This window comes from Somniosus microcephalus, unplaced genomic scaffold (assembly GCF_052327205.1).
Source record: "Somniosus microcephalus isolate GS21.2 unplaced genomic scaffold, FLI_Smic_1.0 unresolved_chr1, whole genome shotgun sequence".
NCBI classification, from domain to species: Eukaryota; Metazoa; Chordata; class Chondrichthyes; order Squaliformes; family Somniosidae; genus Somniosus; species Somniosus microcephalus.
In genome coordinates this window covers 146,765,239-146,789,573 of record NW_028225179.1, presented here as the reverse complement: position 1 = coordinate 146,789,573, position 24,335 = coordinate 146,765,239, and the positions used below count along the sequence as shown (strand labels likewise).

General features: G+C 51.2%; 1 protein-coding gene across 1 annotated transcript in view; it reads right to left on the bottom strand.

Moving 5' to 3' along the window:
- The window catches only part of LOC147096208 (zinc-binding protein A33-like), a 96,467-nt gene extending 72,375 nt beyond the window's left edge, over nucleotides 1-24,092 (bottom strand). The window contains exon 1 of the mRNA XM_085975075.1: nucleotides 23,689-24,092. Within this exon, the coding sequence (XP_085831201.1) occupies nucleotides 23,689-24,063 (375 nt within the window). The 5' untranslated portion in view covers nucleotides 24,064-24,092. The remainder of the gene's footprint in view (nucleotides 1-23,688) is intronic.
- Nucleotides 24,093-24,335: the final 243 nt, after the last annotated feature.

Here is a 24,335-nt window from a genome sequence, read left to right as displayed (position 1 = left end):
CCCCCCACTCGCTCTCTCTCTTCCCCCACTCGCTCCCTCTCTTCCCCCCATTCGCTCTCTCTTCCCCCACTCGCTCTCTCTCTTCCCCCCACTCGCTCTCTCTCTTCCCCCAGTCGCTCTCTCTCTTCCCCCCACTCACTCTCTCACTTCCCCCCCACTCGCTCTCTCTCTTCCCCCCAGTCGCTCTCTCTCTTCCCCCCAGTCGTTCTCTCTCTTCCCCCCAGTCGCTCTCTCTCTTCCCCCCACTCGCTCTCTCTCTTCCCCCCACTCGCTCTCTCTCTTCCCCCCCACTCGCTCTCTCTCTTCCCCCCCACTTCGCTCTCTCTCTTCCCCCCACCCTCGCTCTCACTCTTCCCCCCACTCGCTCTCTCTCTTCCCCCCACTCGCTCTCTCTCTTCCCCCCCAGTCGCTCTCTCTCTTCCCCCCAGTCGCTCTCTCTCTTCCCCCCGTCGCTCTCTCGCTGTCTCACTTCCCCCCAGTCGCTCTATCTCTTCCCCCCCGTCGCTCTCTCTCATCCCCCCAGTCGCTCTCTCTCTTCCCCCCAGTCGCTCTCTCTCTTCCCCCCAGTCGCTCTCTCTCTTCCCCCCCAGTCGCTCTCTCTCTTCCCGCCAGTCGCTGTCTCTCCTGCCCCCACTCGCTCTCTCTCTTCCCCCCACTTGATCGCTCTCTTCCCCCACTTCGCTCTCTCTCTTCCCCCCACTCGCTCTCTCTCTTCCCCCCACTCGCTCTCTCTCTTCCCCCAGTCGCTCTCTCTCTTCCCCCCAAGTCGCTCTCTCTCTTCCCCCCACTTGCTTTCTCTTCCCCCCACTCGCTCTCTCTCTTCCACCTCTCGTGCTCTCTCTTCCCCCCACTCGCTCTCTCTCTTCCCCCTAGTCGCTCTCTTCTATTACACCCAGTCGCTCTCTCTCTTCCCCCCAGTCGCTCTCTCTCTTCCCCCTAGTCGCTCTCTCTCTTCCCCCCACTCGCTCTCTCTATTACACCCAGTCGCTCTCTCTCTTCCCCCCCAGTCGCGCTCTCTCTTCCCCCCAGTCGCTCTCTCACTTCCCCCCCAGTCGATCACTCTCTTCCCCCCGGTCGCTCTCTCTCTTCCCCCCAGTCGCTCTATCGCTTCCCCCCAGTCGCTCTCTCTCTTCCCCGCCACTCGCTCTCTCTCTTCCCCCCCAGTCGCTATCTCTCTTCCCCACAGTTGCTCTCTCTTCCCCCCACTCGCTCTCTGTCTTCCCCCCACTCGCTCTCTCTCTTCCCCCCAGTCGCTCTCTCTCTTCCCCCCAGTCGTTCTCTCTCTTCCCCCCAGTCGCTCTCTCTCTTCCCCCCCAGTCGCTCTCTCTCTTCCCCCCAGTTGCTCTCTCTTCCCCCCAGTCGCTCTCTCTCTTCCCCCCGTCGCTCTCTGACTTCCCCCCAGTCGCTCTCTCTCTTCCCCCCGTCGCTCTCTCTCTTCCCCCCAATCGCTCTCTCTCTTCCCCCCATTCGCTCTCTCTCTTCACTCTCTCTTCCCCCCATTCGCTCTCTCTCTCACCCCAGTCGCTCTCTCTCTCCCCCCCAGTCGCTCTCTCTCTTCCCCCCAGTCGCTCTCTCTCTTCCCCCCAGTTGCTCTCTCTTCCCCCCACTCGCTCTCTGTCATCCCCCCACTCGCTCTCTCTCTTCCCCCCACTCGCTCTCTCTTTCCCCCACTCGCTCTCTCTCTTCCCCCCACTCGCTCCCTCTTTTCCCCCCATTCGCTCTCTCTTCCCCCCACTCGCTCTCTCTTCCCACCACTCGCTCTCTCTCTTCCCCCCAGTCGCTCTCTCTCTTCCCCCCCCAGTCGTTCGCATCTCTTCTCCCCCAGTCGCTCTCTCTCTTCCCCCACTCGCTCTCTCTCTTCCCCCCACTCGCTCTCTCTCTTCCCCCCCACTCGCTCTCTCTCTTCCCCCCACTCGCTCTCTCTCTTCCCCCCACTCGCTCTCTCTCTTCCCCCCACTCGCTCTCTCGCTTCCCCCAGTCGCTCTCTCTTCCCCCCAGTCGCTCTCTCTCTTCCCCCCGTCGCTCTCATCGCTCTCACACTTCCCCCCAGTCGCTCTCTCTCTTCCCCCCCCGTCGCTCTCTCTCTTCCCCCCAGTCAGTCTCTCTCTTCCCCCAGTCGCTCTCTCTCTTCCCCCCAGTCGCTCTCTCTCTTCCCCCCCAGTCGCTTTCTCTCTTCCCCCCAGTTGTTCTCATCTTCCCCCAGTCGCTCTCTCTCTTCCCCCCGTCGCTCTCTCACTTCCCCCCAGTCGCTCTCTCTCTTCCCCCCGTCGCTCTCTCTCTTCCCCAATCGCTCTCTCTCTTCCCCCCATTCGCTCTCTCTCTTCCCCCAGTCGCTCTCTCTCTTCCCCCCAGTCGCTCTCTCTCTTCCCCCCAGTCGCTCTCTCTCTTCCCCCCAGTTGCTCTCTCCTTCCCCCCACTCGCTCTCTGTCAGCCCCCACTCCTCTCTCTCTTCCCCCCACTCGCTCTCTCTTTCCCCCCACTCGCTCTCTCTCTTCCCCCCACTAGCTCCCTCTCTTCCCCCCATTCGCTCTCTCTTCCCCCCACTCGCTCTCTCTCTTCCCCCCACTCGCTCTCTCTCTCCCCCAGTCGCTCTCTCTCTTCCCCCAGTCGCTCTCTCTCTTCCCCCCAGTCCTGCTCTCTCTTTCCCCCAGTCGCTCTCTCTCTTCCCCCAGTCGCTCTCTCTCTTCCCCCCCCAGTCACTCTCTCTCTTCCCCCAGTCGCTCTCTCTCTTCCCCCAGTCGCTCTCTCTCTTCCCCGTCGCTCTATCTCTTCCCCCCAGTCGCTCTCTCTTCCCCCCAGTCACTCTCTCTCTTCCCCGAGTCGCCCTCTCTTCCCCCAGTCGCCTCTCTCTCTTCCCCCCAGTCCCTCTCTCTCTTCCCCCAGTCCCTCTCTCTCTTCCCCCAGTCGCTCTCTCTTCCCCCCACTCGCTCTCTCTATTCCCCCCACTCGCTCTCTCTTCCCCCCAGTCGCTCTCTCTCTTCCCCCCAGTCGCTCTCTCTCTTCCCCCAGTCGCTCTCTCTCTTCCCCCAGTCGCTCTCTCTCTTCTCACCAGTCGCACTCTCTCTTCCCCGCAGTCGCTCTCTCTCTTCCCCCCAGTCGCCTCTCTCTCTCCCCCCAGTCACTCTCTCTCTTCCCCCCAGTCCCTCTCTCTTCCCCCCAGTCGCTCTCTCTCTTCCCCCCAGTCCTCTCTCTCTGCCCCCCAGTCCCTCTCTCTTCCCCCAGTCCCTCTCTCTCTTCCCCCAGTCGCTCTCTCTCTTCCCCCAGTCGCTCTCTCTCTTCCCCCCAGTCGTTCTCTCTCTTCCCCAGTCGCTCTCTCTCTTCCCCCAGTCGCTCTCTCTCTTCCCCCAGTCGCTCTCTCTCTTCCCCCCAGTTGCTCTCTCCCTTCCCCCAGTCGATCTCTCTCTTCCCCCCAGTCACGCTCTCTCTTCCCCCCAGTTGCTCTCTCTCTTCCCCAGTCACTCTCTCTCTTCCCCCCAGTCGCTCTCTCTCTTCCCCCAGTCGCCCTCTCTCTTCCCCCCACTAGCTCTCTCTCTTCCCCCACTCGCTCTCTCTCTTCCCCCCACTCGCTCTCTCTCTTCCCCCAGTCGCTCTCTCTTCCCCCCAAGTCGCTCTCTCTCTTCCCCCCACTTGCTTTCTCTTCCCCCCACTCGCTCTCTCTCTTCCACCTCTCGTGCTCTCTCTTCCCCCCACTCGCTCTCTCTCTTCCCCCACTCGCTCTCTCTCTTCCCCCAGTCGCTCTCTCTCTTCCCCCAGTCGCTCTCTCTCTTCCCCCTAGTCGCTCTCTCTCTTCCCCCACTCACTCTCTCTATTACACCCAGTCGCTCTCTCTCTTCCCCCCCAGTCGCGCTCTCTCTTCCCCCCAGTCGCTCTCTCACTTCCCCCCAGATCGATCTCTCTCTTCCCCCCGGTCGCTCTCTCTCTTCCCCCAGTCGCTCTATCGCTTCCCCCCAGTCGCTCTCTCTCTTCCCCGCCACTCGCTCTCTCTCTTCCCCCCAGTCGCTATCTCTCTTCCCCACAGTTGCTCTCTCTTCCCCCACTCGCTCTCTGTCTTCCCCCCACTCGCTCTCTCTCTTCCCCCCAGTCGCTCTCTCTCTTCCCCCCAGTCGTTCTCTCTCTTCCCCCCAGTCGCTCTCTCTCTTCCCCCCCAGTCGCTCTCTCTCTTCCCCCCAGTTGCTCTCTCTTCCCCCCAGTCGCTCTCTCTCTTCCCCCCGTCGCTCTCTGACTTCCCCCCAGTCGCTCTCTCTCTTCCCCCCGTCGCTCTCTCTCTTCCCCCCAATCGCTCTCTCTCTTCCCCCCATTCGCTCTCTCTCTTCACCCCAGTCGCTCTCTCTCTCCCCCCCAGTCGCTCTCTCTCTTCCCCCCCAGTCGCTCTCTCTCTTCCCCCCAGTTGCTCTCTCTTCCCCCCACTCGCTCTCTGTCATCCCCCCACTCGCTCTCTCTCTTCCCCCCACTCGCTCTCTCTTTCCCCCCACTCGCTCTCTCTCTTCCCCCCACTCGCTCCCTCTTTTCCCCCCATTCGCTCTCTCTTCCCCCCACTCGCTCTCTCTCTTCCCCCCACTCGCTCTCTCTCTTCCCCCCAGTCGCTCTCTCTCTTCCCCCCAGTCGCTCTCTCTCTTCCCCCCAGTCGCTCTCTCTCTTCCCCCCAGTCGCTCTCTCTCTTCCCCCCCCAGTCACTCTCTCTCTTCCCCCAGTCGCTCTCTCTCTTCCCCCCAGTCGCTCTCTCTCTTCCCCCGTCGCTCTATCTCTTCCCCCCAGTCGCTCTCTCTTCCCCCCAGTCACTCTCTCTCTTCCCCCGAGTCGCCCTCTCTTCCCCCAGTCGCTCTCTCTCTTCCCCCCAGTCCCTCTCTCTCTTCCCCCAGTCCCTCTCTCTCTTCCCCCCACTCGCTCTCTCTTCCCCCCACTCGCTCTCTCTATTCCCCCCACTCGCTCTCTCTTCCCCCCAGTCGCTCTCTCTCTTCCCCCCAGTCGCTCTCTCTCTTCCCCCCAGTCGCTCTCTCTCTTCCCCCCAGTCGCTCTCTCTCTTCTCACCAGTCGCACTCTCTCTTCCCCGCAGTCGCTCTCTCTCTTCCCCCCCAGTCGCTCTCTCTTCCCCCCAGTCACTCTCTCTCTCCCCCCAGTCACTCTCTCTCTTCCCCCCAGTCCCTCTCTCTTCCCCCCAGTCGCTCTCTCTCTTCCCCCCAGCCCCTCTCTCTCTGCCCCCCAGTCCCTCTCTCTTCCCCCAGTCCCTCTCTCTCTTCCCCCAGTCGCTCTCTCTCTTCCCCCCAGTCGCTCTCTCTCTTCCCCCCAGTCGTTCTCTCTCTTCCCCCAGTCGCTCTCTCTCTTCCCCCAGTCGCTCTCTCTCTTCCCCCCAGTCGCTCTCTCTCTTCCCCCCAGTTGCTCTCTCCCTTCCCCCCAGTCGATCTCTCTCTTCCCCCCAGTCACGCTCTCTCTTCCCCCCAGTTGCTCTCTCTCTTCCCCCAGTCACTCTCTCTCTTCCCCCCAGTCGCTCTCTCTCTTCCCCCCAGTCGCCCTCTCTCTTCCCCCCAGTCGTGCTCTCTCTTCCCCCAGTCGCTCTCACTTCCCCCCAGTCGCTCTCTCTCTCTCTTCCCCCCAGTCACTCTCTCTCTCTTCCCCCCAGTCGCTCTCTCTCTCTCTTCCCCCCGTCGCTCTCTCTCTCTCTTCCCCCCACTCGCTCTCTCTCTCTCTCTTCCCCCCCAGTCGCTCTCTCTCTCTCTTCCCCCCAGTCGCTCTCTCTCTCTCTTCCCCCCAGTCGCTCGCTCTCTCTCTTCCCCCCGTCGCTCTCTCTCTTCCCCCCAGTCGCTCTCTCTCTTCCCCCCAGTCGCTCTCTCTTCCCCCCAGTCGCTCTCTCTCTTCCCCCAGTCGCTTTCTCTCTTCCCCCCAGTCGCTTTCTCTCTTCCCCCCAGTCGCTCTCTCTCTTCCCCCCAGTCGCTTTCTCTCTTCCCCCCAGTCGCTGTCTCTCTTCCCCCCAGTCGCTCTCTCTCTTCCCCCCAGTTGCTCTCTCTTCCCCCCAGTCGCTCTCTCTCTTCCCCCAGTCGCTCTCTTCTCTCTCTTCCAACAACAACAACATGCCCTCAAAAAACCCTCAGCATCGCCGGGCACTTTAGCTGGTATATAATAAAATGGTCTGTCTTTCCGTCTGTCTTTCCGTCTTTCCGTCTGTCTGTCCGGCTATACAATCAAAAGTTATAGAGCGTAACTACACATATGTTATATCAAAAGAAAGCTGATCATTCGGGGACTCTCATAGGCATATTTAATTTTTGGTCCAACAAAAATTGTTCCGACATTATACAAAAAAGTTTCAAAAAACGGCAACATTCCGCTCATTAGCGTTGAGTGATGTGATGGTTGACCAATCGTACAGGGGATTAACCTGATGGTTGACCAATCGGTGCGTCATGGGGGGCGTTTCATTGCGTGTGTGGGCGGGCCTAATCCTTCTGAGCTGAGGTGAGTGGCCGCCATCTTGATTCCTAACTCTTCATTTATTTTTCCCACTTTCTGCGTGTTTATTTTCAAATCTAGATTTCCAGCAAAAAAAAAAGTTGCTTTTAAAACACAATTAAATCGTTTTTAAAAAAAGTTAATTAATTTGTAAATAATTTCTCTAACCTCATTAATTTTCCTACCTTTCACCATTTTTGCAGGCCTCGAAGCCTCGGCCTCTCCTCCCCAGCCACGCCCGAGCTAGGCACCTCCGTCCTGCTCAACAAGCGGCCCGCGATCACCGCCATCTTTGTAAAGGCTGGCAGGGCAGGTCTGAGCCGAGCGTAGCCACTGCTGGCATCTTTGTAAAGGCTGGTGGGGCGGGAGTCAGCTGCGGCGCGTCAATGTCGGCCCGGACCGCGACCTCAGCTAAGGTGAGTCCGGCCGGGCCTCACGCGCTAGGCCGCACACTGGCCGGCCCTGAGGCGCTGATCGCAGAGGAGAAGGGAGGGAGAGGAGAGGGGGGAGAGGGAGGGAGAGGAGAGGGGGAGGGAGAGAGGGGGAGGGAGGGAGAGAGAGGGGGAGGGAGGAGAGAGCTAAGGTGAGTCCAGCTGGGCCTCACGCCGCCTAGGCCGCGCACACGGCCAGCCCTGAGGTTTTGATCCGCAGGGGGATGGAGAGGAGAGAGGGAGGGAGAGGAGAGAGGGAGGGAGAGGGGGGGAGGGAGGGAGAGAGAGGGACAGGGAGGAGGGAGAGAGAGTAAAGCAGGAGAGACGGGGGAGGGAGAGAGAGGGGGTGAGGGAGGGAAAGAGTGAGGGGGTGGGACAGGGAGGAGAGCTTACCTTCTTCCTTCCTTCGCAGGGGTCCATCGGGCCAACCCTCAGGTGCTCCTCCCCCCCTCTCTCTCTCCAGGCTAATCCCAAACTAAATCCAGCCGTCTCTCTCTCTCTCTTCCCCCCATCTCTCTCTTCTCCCCCAGTCTCTCTCTCTCTTCCCCCCGTCTCTTCCCCGTCTCTCTCTTCCCCCCCCGTCTCTCTTCTCCCCCCCGCCCCCCGTCTCCTCCCTTATCCCCCCCTCTGAACCCCTGCTTTCAGGGAACGGAAGTGCCGGTTTACCCACACATGCGCAGTGCATGCAGGAAACCGGCACTTCCATTGGGCCTACGGGTGAGTACCCCATGCGTACTCACCCGTGGAGACCCGAATTTCTGGGCCATTGAGTGGTGATATTGGGGACTTTCTTTCTTTGTTTATGGGATGTGGGCGTCGCTGGCAAGGCCAGCATTTATTGCCCATCCCGAATTGCCCTTAAGAAGGTGGTGGTGAGCCATCTTCTTGAACCGCGGCAGTCCATGTGGTGAAGGTACTCCCACGGTGCTGTTAGGTAGGGAGTTCCAGGATTTTGACCCAACTACAATGAATGATCGGCAATATACTTCTATGTCAGGATGGTGTGTGACTTGGAGGGGAACTTGGAGGTGGCGGTGTTCCCATGTGCCTGCTACCCTTGTCCTTCTAGGGGGAAGAGGTCGCAGGTTTGGGAAGTGCTGCCGAAGATGCCTTGGCGAGTTGCTGCAGTGCATCTTGTAGATGGTACACACTGCAGCCACAGTATGCCGGTGGTGGATGGGGTGCAAATCAAGAGGGCTGCTTTGTCCTGGATGGTGTCGAGCAACATGGGTGTTGTTGGAGCTGAACTCATCCAGACAAGTGGAAAGCATTCCATCACACTACTTACTACTGCCTTGTAGATGGGGAAAAGGCTTTGGGGAGTCAGGAGGTGAGACACTTGCCGCAGAATCTTCTAATTCTTCTTAGGCAGTCCCTCGGAACCGAGGATGACTTGCTTCCACATTAAAAATGAGTTCTCAGGTGACTGATTAGCCCAATGCGGGACCTACAGTCTCTGTCACAGGTGGGGCAGACGGTGGTTGAAGGGGCGGGTGGGTGGGGTGCTTGGGTTGACGTGCGCTCCTTCCGCTGCCTCGGCTTGGCTTCCGCTTGCTCCCAGCGAAGAGACTCGAGGTGTTCAGCACATTCCCGGATGCTTCTCCTCCACTTTGTGTGGTCTTGGGCCAGGGATTCCCAGGTGTCGGTGGGGATGTTACACTTTTTCAAGGAGGCTTTGAGGGTGTCCTTGAAGCATTTCCTCTGCCCACCTAGGGCTCTCTTGCATTGCCGGAGCTCCGAGTAGAGCGCTTGTTTTGGGAGTCTCGTATCGGGCATACGGACGATGTGACCCATCCATCGGAGCTGATCGAGCGTGGTCAAAGCTTCGATGCTGGAGGTATTGGCCTGAGCGAGAACACTGACGTTGTTGCGCCTATCCTGCCAATGGATTTGCAGGATCTTGCGGAGGCAGTGTTGGTGGTACCTCTCCAGTGCTTTGAGGTGCCTGCTGTACATGGTCCATGTCTCTAGGCATACAGCAGGGCGGGTATCACTGCTGCTCTGTGGACCATGAGCTTAGTGCCGGTTTTGAGGTCCTGGTCTTCAAACACTCTCTTCCGCAGGCGACCGAAGGCTGCACTGGCACACTGAAGGCGGTGTTGGACTTCGTTGTCGATGTCTGCCCTTGTTGACAGTAGGCTCCCAAGGTATGGATAATGCTCCACATTGTCCCAGGCCTTGTCGTGGATTTTGATAATCGGGGGGCAGTACTACTGTGTGGTGGGGGCAGGTTGGTAGAGGACCTTTGTCTTACGGATGTTTAGAGTAAGGCCCATGCTCTCGTACGCTTCGGTGAAGGTGTTGATGATGGTTTGGAGTTCGACCTCCGAGCGAGCGCAGACGTAAGCGTCGTTTGCATACTGTAATTCGACAACAGAGGATGGGATGACCTTGGATCTGGACTGGAGGCGACAGAGGTTGAACAGTTTCCAGTTTGTTCTGTAAATTAGCTCCACTCCAGTGGGGAGCTTACTGAGGGTGAGATGGAGCATTGCAGCAAGGAAGGTCGAGAAGAGCGTTGGTGCGATGACACAGCCTTGCTTGACTCCGGTTCATACGTGAATTGGGTCTGCGGTGGAACCGTTGGTCAGGATCACGGCTTGCATGTCATCGTGAAGCAGGCCGAGGATAGTGACAAACTTTTGAGGGCAGCCGAATTTGAGGAGGACGCTCCATAATCCCTCATGGTTGACAGTGTCGAAGGCCTTTGTGAGATCCAAGAAGGCCATGTACAGTGGTTGGTGCTGTTCCATGCATTTCTCTTGTAATTGATGTGCGGTGAAGTTCCAGTCCATTGTGCCCCTCAGTGGGCGGAATCCGCATTGCGACTCTAGGAGGAGCTCTTCGGCCACTGGCAGAAGGTGATTGAGGAGGATTCTTGCGATGACTTTCCCTGTGGCAGACAGCAAGGAAACTCCTCTGTAATTACCGCAATCGGACTTGTCACATTTCTTGAAGATGGTCACAATTACGGCATCTCTGAGATTCACTGGCATGCTCTCCTCCTTCCAGATAAGAGAAATGAGTTCATGAATTCGCGCCAGTAGTGCTTCTCCGCCATGCTTTAGTGCCTCGGCGGGGATTCCATCTGCTCCTGAGGCCTTTTTGTTCTTCAGCTGTCGGATGGCCTTTTCAAACTCATGCCGGGCTGGGGTTGTGCTGAGATAGACATAGACATAGAGATAGGAACAGGAGTAGGCCATTCGGCCCTTCGAGCCTGCTCCGCCATTCAATAAGATCATGGCTGATCTTCGTCTGAGATCATAGCTGATCTTACCAGTTCAGTACCCCGTCCCCGCCTTTTCTCCGTAACCCTTAATCCCTTTAGCCTTCAGAAATATATCCAATTCTCTCTTGAAAATATTTATTGAATTAGCCTTCACAGCCCTCTGTGGCAGGGAATTCCACAGGCTCACCACTCTTTGAGTGAAGAAATTCTTCCTCATCTCTGTTTTAAATGATTTGCCCGCTATTTTTAGACTGTGGCCCCTGGTTCTGTGCTCCCTGGCCATTGGAAACATTCTCTCTGAATTCAGCCTGTCCAGGCCTGCCATAATTCTATATGTTTCGATGAGATCCCCTCTCAATCTTCTAAACTCCAGTGAGTACAAGCCCAAACTATTTAATCTCTCTTCGTAGGTCATTCCCGCCATTCCAGGTATCAGCCTGGTGAATCGCCGTTGCACTCCTTCCATGGCAAGAACATCCTTCCGCAGATGGGGCGACCAAAACTGTACACAATACTCCAGATGCGGTCTCACCAGCACCTTGTACAGCTGTAGTAAGGTATCCCTATTCCTATACTCGAACCCCCTTGATATGAAGGCCAACATACCATTTGCCTTCTTAATCGCCTGTTGCACCTGCATGCTCTCCTTCAGTGACTGGTGCACAAGAACACCCAGGTCCCTCTGCACTTCCCCATCTCCCAATCTATTGCCATTTAGATAATAATCTACCCTCCTGTTTTTACCCCCAAAGTGGATAACCTCGCATTTATCCACATTGTAGTGCATCTGCCACGTATCCGCCCATTCCCCCAACCTGTCCAAATCGCACTGTAGCCTCCTGACATCCTCATCAGAGCCCACCCCTCCTCCCAGTTTAGTGTCGTCAGCGAATTTGGAAATATTGCATCCAATTCCCTGATCCAGATCATTTATATATATTGTGAACAGCTGGGGTCCCAGGACAGATCCTTGCGGCACCCCGCTGGTCACTGCCTGCCACTCCGAAAACGAGCCGTTTATTCCAACTCTCTGTTTTCTATCCGCCAGCCAGTTCTCTATCCACGTTAATACCTTGCCCCCAATCCCATGAGCCTTAATTTTGCATGATAATCTTTTGTGTGGAACCTTATCGAAGGCTTTCTGGAAGTCAAGGTACACCACATCCACTGGCTCTCCCCCATCTATTTTACCAGTTACTTCCTCAAAAAATTCCAGCAGATTAGTCAAACACGATTTACCCTTTGTAAATCCATGTTGACTCTGTCCGATCCTTTCCCCATTTGTCAAGTGCTCCGCTATTTTATCCTTAATAATGGACTCTAGCATTTTGCCCACAACCGATGTAAGGCTTACTGGTCTATAATTCCCTGCTTTCTCTCTACCCCCCTTTTTAAATATTGGGGTAACATTAGCTACCCTCCAATCCACGGGTACTGTTCCCGAGTCAATGGAGTTCCGGAAGATGATCCTTAGAGCATCTGCTATCTCCAGGGCCACCTCCTTAAGTACCCTAGGATGTAGTTTATCAGGCCCCGGGGATTTGTCAGCCTTCAGTCCCCTCAACTTACCCAACACCATATCCCTAGAGATACTAATTTCTGTCAGCTCCTCCCTCTCATTAGTCCCTATGTTTGCCGATATTCCTGGGAGGTTATTTGTGTCCTCCTTTGTGAATACAGAACCAAAGTATGAGTTTAATTGGTCTGCCATTTCCTTATTCTCCATTATATATTCTCCCGAATCGGACTGCAAGGGACCGACTTGGGATTTTACCAGTCTTTTCCTCCTGATATACCGATAAAAGCTTTTGCAGTCTGTCTTTATGTTTGCTGCAAGTTTACTTTCGTATTCTATTTTCCCCTTCCTGATTAATCCCTTTGTCCTCTTTTGCTGTATCCTGTACTGCCCCCAATCTTCCGGTCTGGTGCTTTTTTTTGCCAGTTGATATGCCCTTTTTTTTGATTTTATGCTGTCCCTAATTTCCCTCGTTATCCACGGTTGAGTCACCTTTTTAGGTTTATTTTTATGCCAAACCGGTATAAACATGTTCTGGAATTCTTCCATTCTATCTTTGAATGCTTGCCATTGTCTATCCACTGTCAATCCCCCCAGAAACACCACCCAATCAATCTTACCCAATTCCCGTCTCATACCCTCGTAATTCCCTTTATTTAAGTTCTGGACCTTAGTCTCTGATTCAATTTCCTCACTCTCCATCTCGACTGAGAGCTCGATCATATTATGATCGCTCTGACCCAAGGGGCCTCGTACAAGAAGATTGCTGATAAGTCCCTTCTCATTGCACAATACCCAGTCTAAAATGGCCTGATCTCGAGTCGGCTCCTCGACATATTGGTCCAGATAACCGTCCCGAAAACATTCCAGGAATTCCTCCTCCTCAGAATTTTTACTAATTTGGGTAGTCCAATCAATATGTAAATTAAAGTCACCCATGATGACAGCTGTGCTCTTATCGCACGCTTCTCTAATTTCCCTTTTTATGCCTTCCCTCACCTCCATATTACTATTTGGAGGCCTATATATCACACCCACTAACGTTTTCCTCCCCTTGCTATTTCTCATTTCTACCCATACAGATTCCGTTTCATCCGAGTTAATATCCTTCCTTTCCATTGCATTAATCCCCTCCTTTACCAGCAATGCTACCCCACCTCCCCTCCCTTTTTGCCGATCCTTCCTAAGTATTGTATATCCCTGGATGTTAAGTTCCCAGCCTTGCCCACCCTGCAGCCACGTTTCTGTAATCCCAATCAAATCATACTTGTTTACCTCTATTTCCACAACTAATTCATCCACCTTGTTCCTAATGCTTCTAGCATTAAGATACAAAGCCTTCAGGCTTGCTTTTTTCACACTCTCATTATGAATTAGTTTGGCCCTTTGTGTTTCTCTCCTTTGCTTATTGCTTCTCACCTTTCTACCATCTATTTCTGACTTCATATGACTTCCCTCTTTTCCACTACCTAGGTTCCCATCCCCCTGCCAAATTAGTTTAAATCCTCCCGAACCGCCCTAGAAAATATTACCCCGAGGACATCGGCTCCCTCACAGTTCAGGTGTAGACCGTCCCCTTGGTACAGGTCACTCCTCCCCAAGAACTGGTTCCAATGCCTCAAGAATTTAAATCCCTCTCCCTTGCACCACTGCTCAAGCCACGTATTTAGCTTATCTATCTTACTCTCTCTAAACTTATTAGCTCGTGGCACTGGTAGCAATCCAGAGATTACTACCTTTGAGGTCCTACTTTTCAATTTAGCTCCTAACTCCCTAAATTCAGCTTGTAGGACCTCCTCCCTCTTTTTACCTACATCGTTGGTACCTACATGTACCACGACAACTGGCTGATCCCCCTCCCCCTTCAGAATGCTCTGCACCCGCTCCGAGACATCCTTGACCCTTGCACCAGGGAGGCAACATACCATCTTGGAGTCTCGGTCTCGGCCACAGAAACTCCTATCTATCCCCCTTACAATTGAATCCCCTATCACTATAGCCCTATCCCTCTTTTTCCCGCCCTTCTGTGCAGCAGAGCCAGTCATGGTGCCCTGAACCTGGCTGCTGGTGCCTTCCCCTGATAAGTCATCTCCCCCAACAGTACCCAAAACGGTAAACCTGTTTTGGAGGGAGATGACCGCAGGTGACTCCTGCACTACCTTCCTGCCTTTACCCTGCCTTTTGGTCACCCATTTACTGTCTGAGCGAGCCTTTACCTGCGGTGTGACCAACTCACTGAATGTGCTATCCACAACATCCTCAGCATCGCGTATGCTCCAGAGTGAGTCCATTCGCAGCTCCAGCGCCGCCATGCGGTCCGCTAGGAGCTGCAGCTGGACACACTTCCTGCACACATAGTTGTCAGGGACAGTGTCCCTGATTTCCCACATGGCACAGGAGGAGCATGACACGGGTCCGAGCTGCCCTTCCATGACTTAACCCTTACAATACCCTTTTATTTACTACGATTTAGCTTAATTATTGAATTCTACTTAGAATAAGTTTGTGAAAGTACTCACCAACCAGTCACCTACCTGTTTTCTGGTGTTGTATTTTCACTGCCGCCTCCTGTCCTGGAACCTTTTCCACCTAGGTTAGGCTCCTGAAATAAAATAAATTGAACCTACCTTTTCAACTTCCCCTAACCCCTAAAAGGTTAGAGGAGGTGGAAGGGTGGGAGACACTACACTGTAGTGTTTCGGGTTTAGCAACAGCTCCACCTATATAAGAGTTACTGGCCTCCTGCTCTCCCGACTGCACCAGCTGTGAAAGAAAAAGCCCGCGAAAGGTGAGCTTTTAAACTCACCAGTTACTGGCCTCCTGCTCTCCCGACTGCCCCAGCAGTTACTGGCCTCCTGCTCTCCCGACTGCCCCAGCTGTGGTCTCGGGCCTCGCCTCTCTCCGGTTTTTATACCGGGCTCCGACTCACTGCTCCCGACTGGTCTCGGGCCTCGAGATGGTGGCGGGTAGCATGCTGTGGGATGAATACCTAGCCTCTGACCTGCTCTTGTTGCCACAGTATTTATGTGGCTGGTCCAGTTTAGTTTTTAGTCATTGGTGACCCCCAGGATGCTGATGGTGGGGGATTCACCGATGGTAATAACATTGAATGTCAAGGGGAGGTGGTTAGACTTTCGCTTGTTGGAGATAGTCATTGCCTGGCACTTCCATGTCGCAAATGTTACCTGTCACTTATCAGCCCAAGCCTAAATGTCGTCCAGGTCTCGTTGCATGCGGGCATGGACTGCTTCATTATCTGAGGAGTTGTGAACGGCGCTGAACACTGTGCAATCATCAGCGAACATCCCCATTTCTGACCTTATGTTGGAGGGAAAGTCATTGATGAAGCAGCTGAAGATGTTTGGGCCTAGGACACTGCCCTGAGGAACTCCTGCAGTGATGTCCTGGGGCTGTGATGATTGACCTTCAACCACCACAACCACCTTCCTTTGTGCTAGGTATGACTCCAGCCAGTGGAGTGTTTTCCCCCCCGTTTCCCATTGATTTCAGTTTTACTAGGGCTCCTTGATGCCACACTCGGTCAAATGCTGCCTTGATGTCAAGGGCAGTCACTCTCACCTCACCTCTGGAATTCAAGTCCTTTGTCCAAGTTTGGACCAAGGCTGTAATGAGGTCGGGAGCTGAGTGGTCTGAGCGGAATCCAAACTGGGCATCGGTGAGCAGGTTATTGGTAAGTAAGTGTCGCTTGATAGCACTGTCGATGACACCTTCCATCACTTTGCTGATGATTGAGAGTAGACTGATGGGGCGGTAATTGACTGGATTGGTTTTGTCCTGCTTTTTGTGGACAGGACATACCTGGGCAGTTTTCCACATTGTCGGATAAATGCCAGTGTTGTAGCTGTACTGGAACAGCTTGGTTTGAGGCGCAGCTAGTTCTGGAGCACAAGTCTTCAACACAATAGCATGGATGTTGTTGGGGCCCATAGCCTTTACTGTATCCAGTGCGCTCTGCCGTTTCTTGATATCACGTGGAGTGAATCGAATTGGCCGAAGACTGGCTTCTGTGATGGTGGGGACCTCAGGAAAAGGCCGATATGGATCAACCACTTGGCCCTTCTGGCTGAAGTTGGTTGCAAACGCTTCAGCCTTGTCTTTTGCACTCATGTGGTGGGCTCCACCATCATTGAGGATGGGGATATTCATGGAGCCTCTTCCGCCCATTAGTTGTTTAATGGTCCACCACCATTCACGACTGGATGTGACAGGACATCAGAGCTTTGATCTGACCCGTTGATTGTGGGATCTCTTAGCCCTGTCTATAGCATGCTGCTTCCACTTTTTAGCATGCATGTGTTGCAGCTTCCGTAGGTTGGCACCTCATTTTTAGATACTCCTGTGCTGCTCCCAGCAAGCTCTTCTACATTCCTTATTGAATCAGGGTTGGTCCCCTGGCTTGATGGTAATGGTAGCGTGAGGGATATGCTGGGCCATGAGGTTACAGATTATGGTGGAATACAATTCTGCTGCTATCTAATTTCCCAAATATCGATTGGGATAATGCTAGAGTAAAGGGAAAGGAGGGGGAGTAATTTCTGAAATGTGTTCAGGAGAATTTCCTTCACCAGTATGTTCTTGGCCCAACTAGGAAGGAGGCATTGCTGGATCTGGTGCTGGGCAATGAGGTGGGCCAGGTGGACCAAGTGTCTGTGGGAGAACACTTGGGTACGAGTGATCATCGTTTCATAAGATTTAGATTAGCAATGGAGAGGAGCAAGGAACAATCTAGAGTGGAACTTCTAAACTGGATTAGGGCTAACTTCAATGGGATGCAAAAGGATCTCACCAGGGTAAAATGGAACCAAAGACTGACAGGCAAAACTGTAATGGAACAATGGGTGATCTTTAAGGAGGAGATGTTCCAAGTACAGGCTAGGTACATTCCAACAAGAGGGAAGGGTAAGGGAACCAAAGCAAGGGCTCCTTGGATGACGAGGGAGATAGAGAAGATGATGAAACAAAAAGAGAGGGTGTATGATGCATGTCAGGTGAATTCATCAAGTGAGAACCAGACCAAATACAATAGGTTGAGAGGGGAAGTGAAGGTAAACATACGATTCACAAAGAGAGAATATGAGATTAGAATGGAGGTTAACATAAAAGGGAACCCAATAATCTTCTACCAGCAAGTAAACAGTAAGCGGGTAGTAAGAGGCGGGGTGGGGCCTTTTCGGGACAAAGAAGCTGATATATGCTGAGAGGCGCAGGGCAAGGCTAGAATACTCAATGAGTACTTTGTATCGGTGTTTACTAAGGAGGTGGATGCTGACAAAATATCAGCAGAAGCGGAAAAGTTAGAAGCAATGGAAGGGGTGAAAATTGATAGACCGGATGTAGTAGAAAGGCTGGGTATGCTTAGAGTGGATAAATCGCCTGGTCCAGATGGCTTGCATCCCAGGTTGCGAAGGGAAGCGGGGGAGGAGATAGCGGAAGGGCTTGCCATAATTTTCCAATTTTCCCTAGATGCGGGGGAGGTGCCTGAGGATTGGAAAGTGGCAAATGTGACACCATTGTTCAAGAAAGGGTGTAAGAACAATTCTAGTAACTACAACTACAGTTTAACATCAGTGGTGGGTAAAGTTTTAGAAACAATAATCAAGGAAAAAATTAACGGGCACTTGGAGATCACGTTTGACTAATCTAATTGAATTTTTTGATGAAGTAACAGAGAGGATTGATGAAGGGAATGCAATGGATGTTGTCTACATGGATTTTAGGAAGGCGTTTGACAAAGTACCACATAGAAGGCTGATTAACAAAATTGAGGCTCATAGAATAATTGGGTCAGTGGCAGCTTGGATAAGGAATTGGCTTAAGGACAGAAAACAGCGAGTTGTGGTAAATGGCTGTTTTTCAGACTGGAGAATAGTAGACAGTGGTGTTCCCCAGTGGTCAGTGTTGGGGCCACTGCTTTTTTGATATATATAAATGACTTGGACATTGCAATACAGAACAATTTCTAAATTTGCCGATGACACCAAACTTGGGGGTGTGGCAATCAGTGAAGATGATACCAATCGACTGCAACAGGACATAGATAGGCTAGTAGAATGGACAGACAAGTGGCAGATGAAATTTAATATCGAAAAGTGTGAGGTGATGCATTTTGGCAGAAGGAACAGGGAGAGGCAATATACACTTAATGGCACAGTTTTAAAGAGTGTGCAGGAACAGAAGGACCTGGGAGTTAATGTGCATAGGTCCCTGAAGGTGGCGGGACATATTGAGAGAGTGGTTAACAAAGCATATGGGATCTTGGGCTTCATACATAGAGGTATTAAGTACAAAAGCAGAGAAGTTATGCTGAACCTTTATAAAGCGCTGGTTAGGCCACAACTGGAGTATTGTGTCCAGCTCTGGTCACCACATTTTAGGAAGGATCTGAAGGCCCTTGAGAGGGTGCAGAGAAGATTTACCAGAATGGTTCCGGGGATGGGGGATCTTAGCTACAAGGATAGGTTGGAGAAGCTGGATTTGTTTTCATTAGAGCAAAGGAGGTTGAGGGGTGATTTGATAGAGTTGTACAAGATTTTGACGGTTTTACATAGGCTCGACAGAGAAAAGTTGTTCCCACTAGTTGATGGTACAAGGACTAGGGGACATAGCTTTAAGGTTTCGGGCAAGAGATACAGGGGGGATGTGAGGAAAAGCTTTTATATGCAGTGAGTGGTGAGGACCTGGAATTCGCTGCTGATGGAAGTGGTGGAAGCTTGGTTGATATACAAATGTCAATCGAACCCAGAATAATTCAACTCACTTCTCCAACAGGATTAAAAATAATCAAATATTTGTTCTGAATCAGGCACAGACAAGAGAGGCTGAAGCAGCCTGATTGTCAAGTAGCTTTGCCCTAAAAATTCAGCTAATTGCCATATTGGCCACTGAAGCACAGGACAGCTTCTTTACCAATACTACTTTTCCCTGCTACAGTTTTATATATGTAGGCATCAACCCCACACGGCCCTATGGTTGTAAGCAAGATAGATTTATCTGTGAGGTCTGAAACCTTGCACTGACTGGTGAAGGGGACCTATCCAAAACATTATAACCTGCCTTTGCTCTTTACAGATATTGACTGACTCGCTATTTATTTCTCGCATTTTCTGTTTTTATCATCAGTTCCATCATTCTACGTTGAAGTATTTTCTGTTGTTGATGGAGAGGGGGAGGTGCAGTTTCTCTGTACAAGCCAAATGCGTGACGTGGCGCACATGGAATTCACAAAGATATAGTTAGCAAGCAATAGTTACATTTACCCATAAATTGGCCCAACTCCTGTTGGATGTCGATCCAGTAAGTTTTCTCCACGTAACCTCTCTCAGGGGCCTGGGTTTGAGTTTTGCTTTACTCATCTCTACTCTTGGTGCAGTTGTAGCTCGGTTTCCCCTCTGGTGTGGCTTCTGCTAGTATTGGTGCTCCTTTTGCAGCCATGACTATGTGCCCTGATGTGCCATTCTCTGGTTATCTGGTGTGACGACATCTACAATTGATGCCCCTGTTGTGGCCGTGGCAGTTTTTGCCCTTTGTCCTCACCTGTTGCACCAACATTGTTTTCAGCTGCTGGACTCCTGGGCCTATACTGTATTCCCCATGAACGGCTCTCTAAACCCAGCACTGTCAAACCTCAAATCCTTCACCCAGCGCTGCCACGTCTTGTGATCCCACTCCCTCAGTGTACAATATATCCTGTTACTCCCTGTGAACAACCTACACCAGGATCTTTACAGCACTACAGAGTGTGCTGTGCAGTGAAAGAGCCGATCAACTTGTACTGATCTGTAAACTGGTTTTTAGAATAACGTGAAACTCTCACTTTCTTCTGCAACAACAATACAATCACAAGCCTGTGTTAAGGGTAAAGCATTTCAAAAATCCAAGCACTTTATCTAAATTACCCAGACTGTTGAACAATCCAAATCTACTGATGTAAAATGTTTATGGTCACTTTGTCTCTCGATTTGGAGAGTGCAAAGCAGAAATTACAAGATAATTACAATAAGGGGATGATTCCACTTGGGAGAGTGTAGGATTCGCAAAAATCCAGGAAAATACAGTCTACATTGTAAAACCCCTGAAATGGCCACATTTTATGAACACAAGATGGAGTTGGCAGATCACATGACTCATTTCAGAAGGACATACCACTGCAGTATCTTAAAGAAACCTGAGTCACCACCGATTAGAAGATTCCAGAACTGACTGCAATTGATATGGTAAAATGGTTACAGTAGTAACGAAGTCAAAACAAAAGTATTTACACTTCAAGGTGTGTTAATTTCTAGCAAAACGCAAACCCATCTCTGAAATCGCAGAGCACAGACAAAACCTATTATCTGTACCAAACTCAGAGGGACACAGGACAGATCCCATTAGTTTCATTTACAAGACATAAAAATAAAGTACCTGCTTTTGTCAAAGCAGCCTGCCCATTACTTTAACAAAAGAAAACCCCTGATTTGGCACCAAGATAAGGGCAAGAAAACAGTTAACTGTTGGGGGAAAAGAGACATTAAAAAAGAACACAGTTTCACACAGACACGAGGTCAAAAGGCAGAGCGAGTGGAGAGGTTCGATTACGGTTTGAGGAGCATGGAGGGCCTACAAGTTCGAGCAGGAGAGCAGGTTCAGGAGCCGGTCCCATAAGGAAGATTGGAGATCCCGGACGATACAGGAGCACCAAGGTCAAGGACTGTTTTAAAAACCCTGGTGAGCATAAAGGCCCAACTCCACCTAGCTGATCTAGTTGAGGTATATTTTAGAGACGGGAGGGTTTTTAATATTAAGGGCTTTGTAATTCGGGAGTGTTATTCATCCTTCGTTGTGCCGTGCGCTTTCTCCACCCCTGTTTTATTATATCGCTGATCTAGAATTGATGTATTATGATAGTCAAAGTAACTCTTGTGTGTTAAATTTTAGTTCCCATTGAGAGGTGTGTTCATGATTTTTGTCTGCATTGTTTCTTCATTCTCTATGTTTTATTCTCCATAAAAATAAAGATACCTTTGATTTAAAACTTACCTTGTCTCACCTGATCCATTTGTCTTCCGAGTCACAAGTTGGGCCAACACATCAAGGTGGTCTGGCAATAAGCCCAGTGTCTAGAACCGGTGAGGGGGGAGCGCTTCGGAACCGCTCACGAGCAGTGTGAAATCAAAAACCGATCTCGCACACCACAAGCTCGTTAAAACGACCCCTTACAAGAGCTCAAGGCTGGAGCTGATATATGTAAGATGGTCACTAGTAAATCCAATGGGGAGGGTTCAGGAGTGACTCCTTTACCCAGAGAGGGGTTGGGGTGTGGAACTCTCTACCACAGGGAGTGGTTACGGCGACAGGAGGCCCGTGTGGAGCATAAACCGGCATTTTATGGGATGTGGGCGTCACTGGCAAGGCCAGCATTTATTGCCCATCTCTAATTACCCTTGAGAAGGTGGTGGTGAGCCGCCTTCTTGAACCGCTGCAGTCCGTGTGGTGATGGTACTCCCACAGTGCTGTTAGGTAGGGAGTTCCAGGATTTTGACCCAGTGACGATGAAGGATCGGCGATATACTTCTAAGTCCAGATGGTGTGTGACTTGGAGGGGAACTTGGAGGTGATGGTGTTCCCAGGTGCCTGCTGCCCTTGTCCTTCTAGGTGGAAGAGGTCGCGGGTTTGGGAGGTCCTGCTGAAGAAACTATGGCGAGTTGCTGCACTGCATCTTGTAGATGGTACACACTGCAGCCACGGTACGCCGGTGGTGGAGGGAGTGAATGTTTAAGGTAGTGGAGGGGGTGCCAATCAAGCAGGCTGCTTTGTCTGGATGGTGTCAAGCTTCTTGAGTGTTGTTGGAGCGGCACTCATCCAGACAATTGGAAAGTATTCCATCACACTCCTGACTTGTGCCTTGTAGATGGTGGAAAGGCTTTAGGGAGTCAGGAAGTGAGACACTCACCACAGAATACCTCGCCTCTGACGTGCTCTTGTTGCCACAGTATTTATGCGTCTGGTCCAGTTAAGTTTCTGGTCAATGGTGTCCCCCATGTTGTTGATGGTGGGGGATTCGGCGATGGTAATGTCATTGAATGTCAAGGGGCGGTGGTTAGACTCTTGCTTGTTGAGCCCGATGGCCTGTTTCTGTGCTGTAAATTCTATGTGATTCTATGCACTGCTCTCGTTCCAGGTTGGCAGCTCACCATCCTGCAGGTATTGTCCTGAAGACACGAATGGCCAGCCACCTTCTTAGTGAACAATCACCTACGACTACAATCTCTCTGTGACCTGCAAGCTGCATCTTTGTTTGGCTGTCTCTAGTTTTCTATCTGCCTTTCCTTCTACGATCTTATGACCTTCTACCTACAGTAGCCGAGTGATTATGTTACTGGACTAATACTCCAGGGAAATTGAGCTCATGTCTCACTATGGCAGTTTGAGAATTTGAATTCAGCTTAAAAAGCTGGTACCAGTAAAAGTGGCCATGAAGTTGTCAGATTGTGGTAAAAATCTAATTGCGGTCCCTACTCAGTCTGGCCTGTATGTGGCTCCAATCCCACACCAATGTGGTTCACTCTTACGATAGCAAAATACTGCAGATGTTGGAAATCCGAAATAACAACAGAAAATGCTGGAAAAACTCAGCAGGTCAGGCAACATCCGTGGAGAAATTTCTCTCCATGGATGTTGCCTGACCTGCTGAGTTTTTCCAGCATTTTCTGTGGTTCACTCTTAACTGGCCTTTGAAGTGGCCGAGCCACTCAGTTGTATAAACACTGCCACAAAGAATAAGACTACAGAGGCTCACAAGGTCCACCACCACCTTCTCAGGTCAATTAATGCTACCTTGCCAACAATGCACACATCCTGAGAATTATTTTAAAACTGGGCAGTGCCTGGTATCTGCTCACTAATTATAATCTCGAGTAGCTTCACAGGGTTTCTGACCTTTCTTGCTTCTTTCAATAACTTCAATCCATCCAGCATTCCCCTATCATTGGCTCCCTTCAGCACGTGTCCCTCTATGATGAGAATCTGCTGCTGATTGTACTGGTCTCCAGCTACAGTCCCTGAAGGTGCCCTCTCCAGGTCTGATCCTATCCTGGCCTTATCACTTACTGTATCGAATTCTATCCACTCAGCCTCAGAAAATCTCTTGATTTCTCTCCCTGTAAGTTCCTGCACCTCGAAGGTCAGAAATCCCTTTGAAGCTGCTGATTAACAGACACTTTTCCTATCTCTTCACCTTTGTATTGTATCCCTCTTTCTCCTTTATGAATATTGCACAATAACCACAGCTCATGGACTCCACCTTAGTTATAATTTTCTCAGCTGTTTCCCTTGTTCTATTTCTCCTGTTGTCCTTTTAGGTTATACTTTTTTTAAATTCCAAGCATTCCCTTTTAATTTTCCTTCTGTCCACTATCCCTATTTTTACCTTTTATTTCTCTGGGGTTTTCTTTGCTGTATCTGGTCTCTGGTGGTGTGCTGTGTCACCTAATTCACACAGGGGTTTTATTTCACCTTACTTCTCCTCCACTCTATCCATTTCCCCTGAACATCTCAAGTGCTTTCCCGTTAAATCTGCCTCTGCTGTTACAAAAATACCGAGAGTAATTGATCTGCTTCTGTTTCCTAGTCCCGATTGCTGAAACGTTGCGCTGTTCGGGAGGCTTTGGAGGAAGTTTAACAAGTTCATGTCGACATTAAACGCTTCACATCTGGAATATAAATAGGAGACACGTTCCACAGGTCATCACTTGTCACAGAGACAGGATCGGTATCGATCTGATAACATACTGTACAAGAGATTTCACTCTGCATTCCAAGGGCTGATCAATTTACACTGATCTATTAAAATGGTGTTTAGAATAAAGTGAAACTCTCACTTCCTGTCCCTGGTTCCTTCAGCAGCGATACAAATAGCAGTCCGTGTAAGAACTGAGTAATTAAATAAATGCAAACTCATTATCGAAAGAGCTTTAAGTATTGAGAGACGCTCAAACCCGAATCTGTGAACGCTCCCTGTTCAGGATTCTGTTACCTGTGTCTGTATTTTATTTTACACGGTGTCTCACCTTAAACTCTTCAGTAGCTTCTTCCAGTGGCAGCACCTCGTGGTTTTGATGACTTTTTGAACTCTGACAAATGACACAGATGGGCTGTTTGTCAGTTTTACAAAAAAACTTCATCTTCTCCTTGTGGCGGCTGCATTCCTGCTGACTTTTAGCACTTTGATCACTTTTTACAAAAGTCTCCACGATGTTGGCGAGGGTGCGGTTGGGTCTCAGGTTCCTGGAGGAATTCTCCTTTCTACAGACGGGACAGGCGGCGGTGACAGCGCTCTCCCAGTACCGGGTTATACAGGATCGGCAGAAGTTGTGATCACAGTCGAGTAAGACAGGGTCTTTATACAGATCATGACACACAGCACAGGAAAGTTCACCTTCCATCTCGAAGGACTGGTCACCTTGCACTGTGCTCCAAGTAAAATGGTGATCAGTCTGAAGTGAAACACTTTCAGTTTCTGTTCCTGATTCCAGCAGCAACATTATAAACCACAGCCCAGAAAAGGGCAGGGAAGAGTGACACATTTGTATGGATTGTGGAAAAACCAGGCTGGTTGGTTCACTTATTTTGTTCAGGGAACCTGCCACCCCTTCCCAGTCTGGCCTGAATGTATCTCAGCTCCTGCAAGAATATAGATATGTTTTACATTATTCGA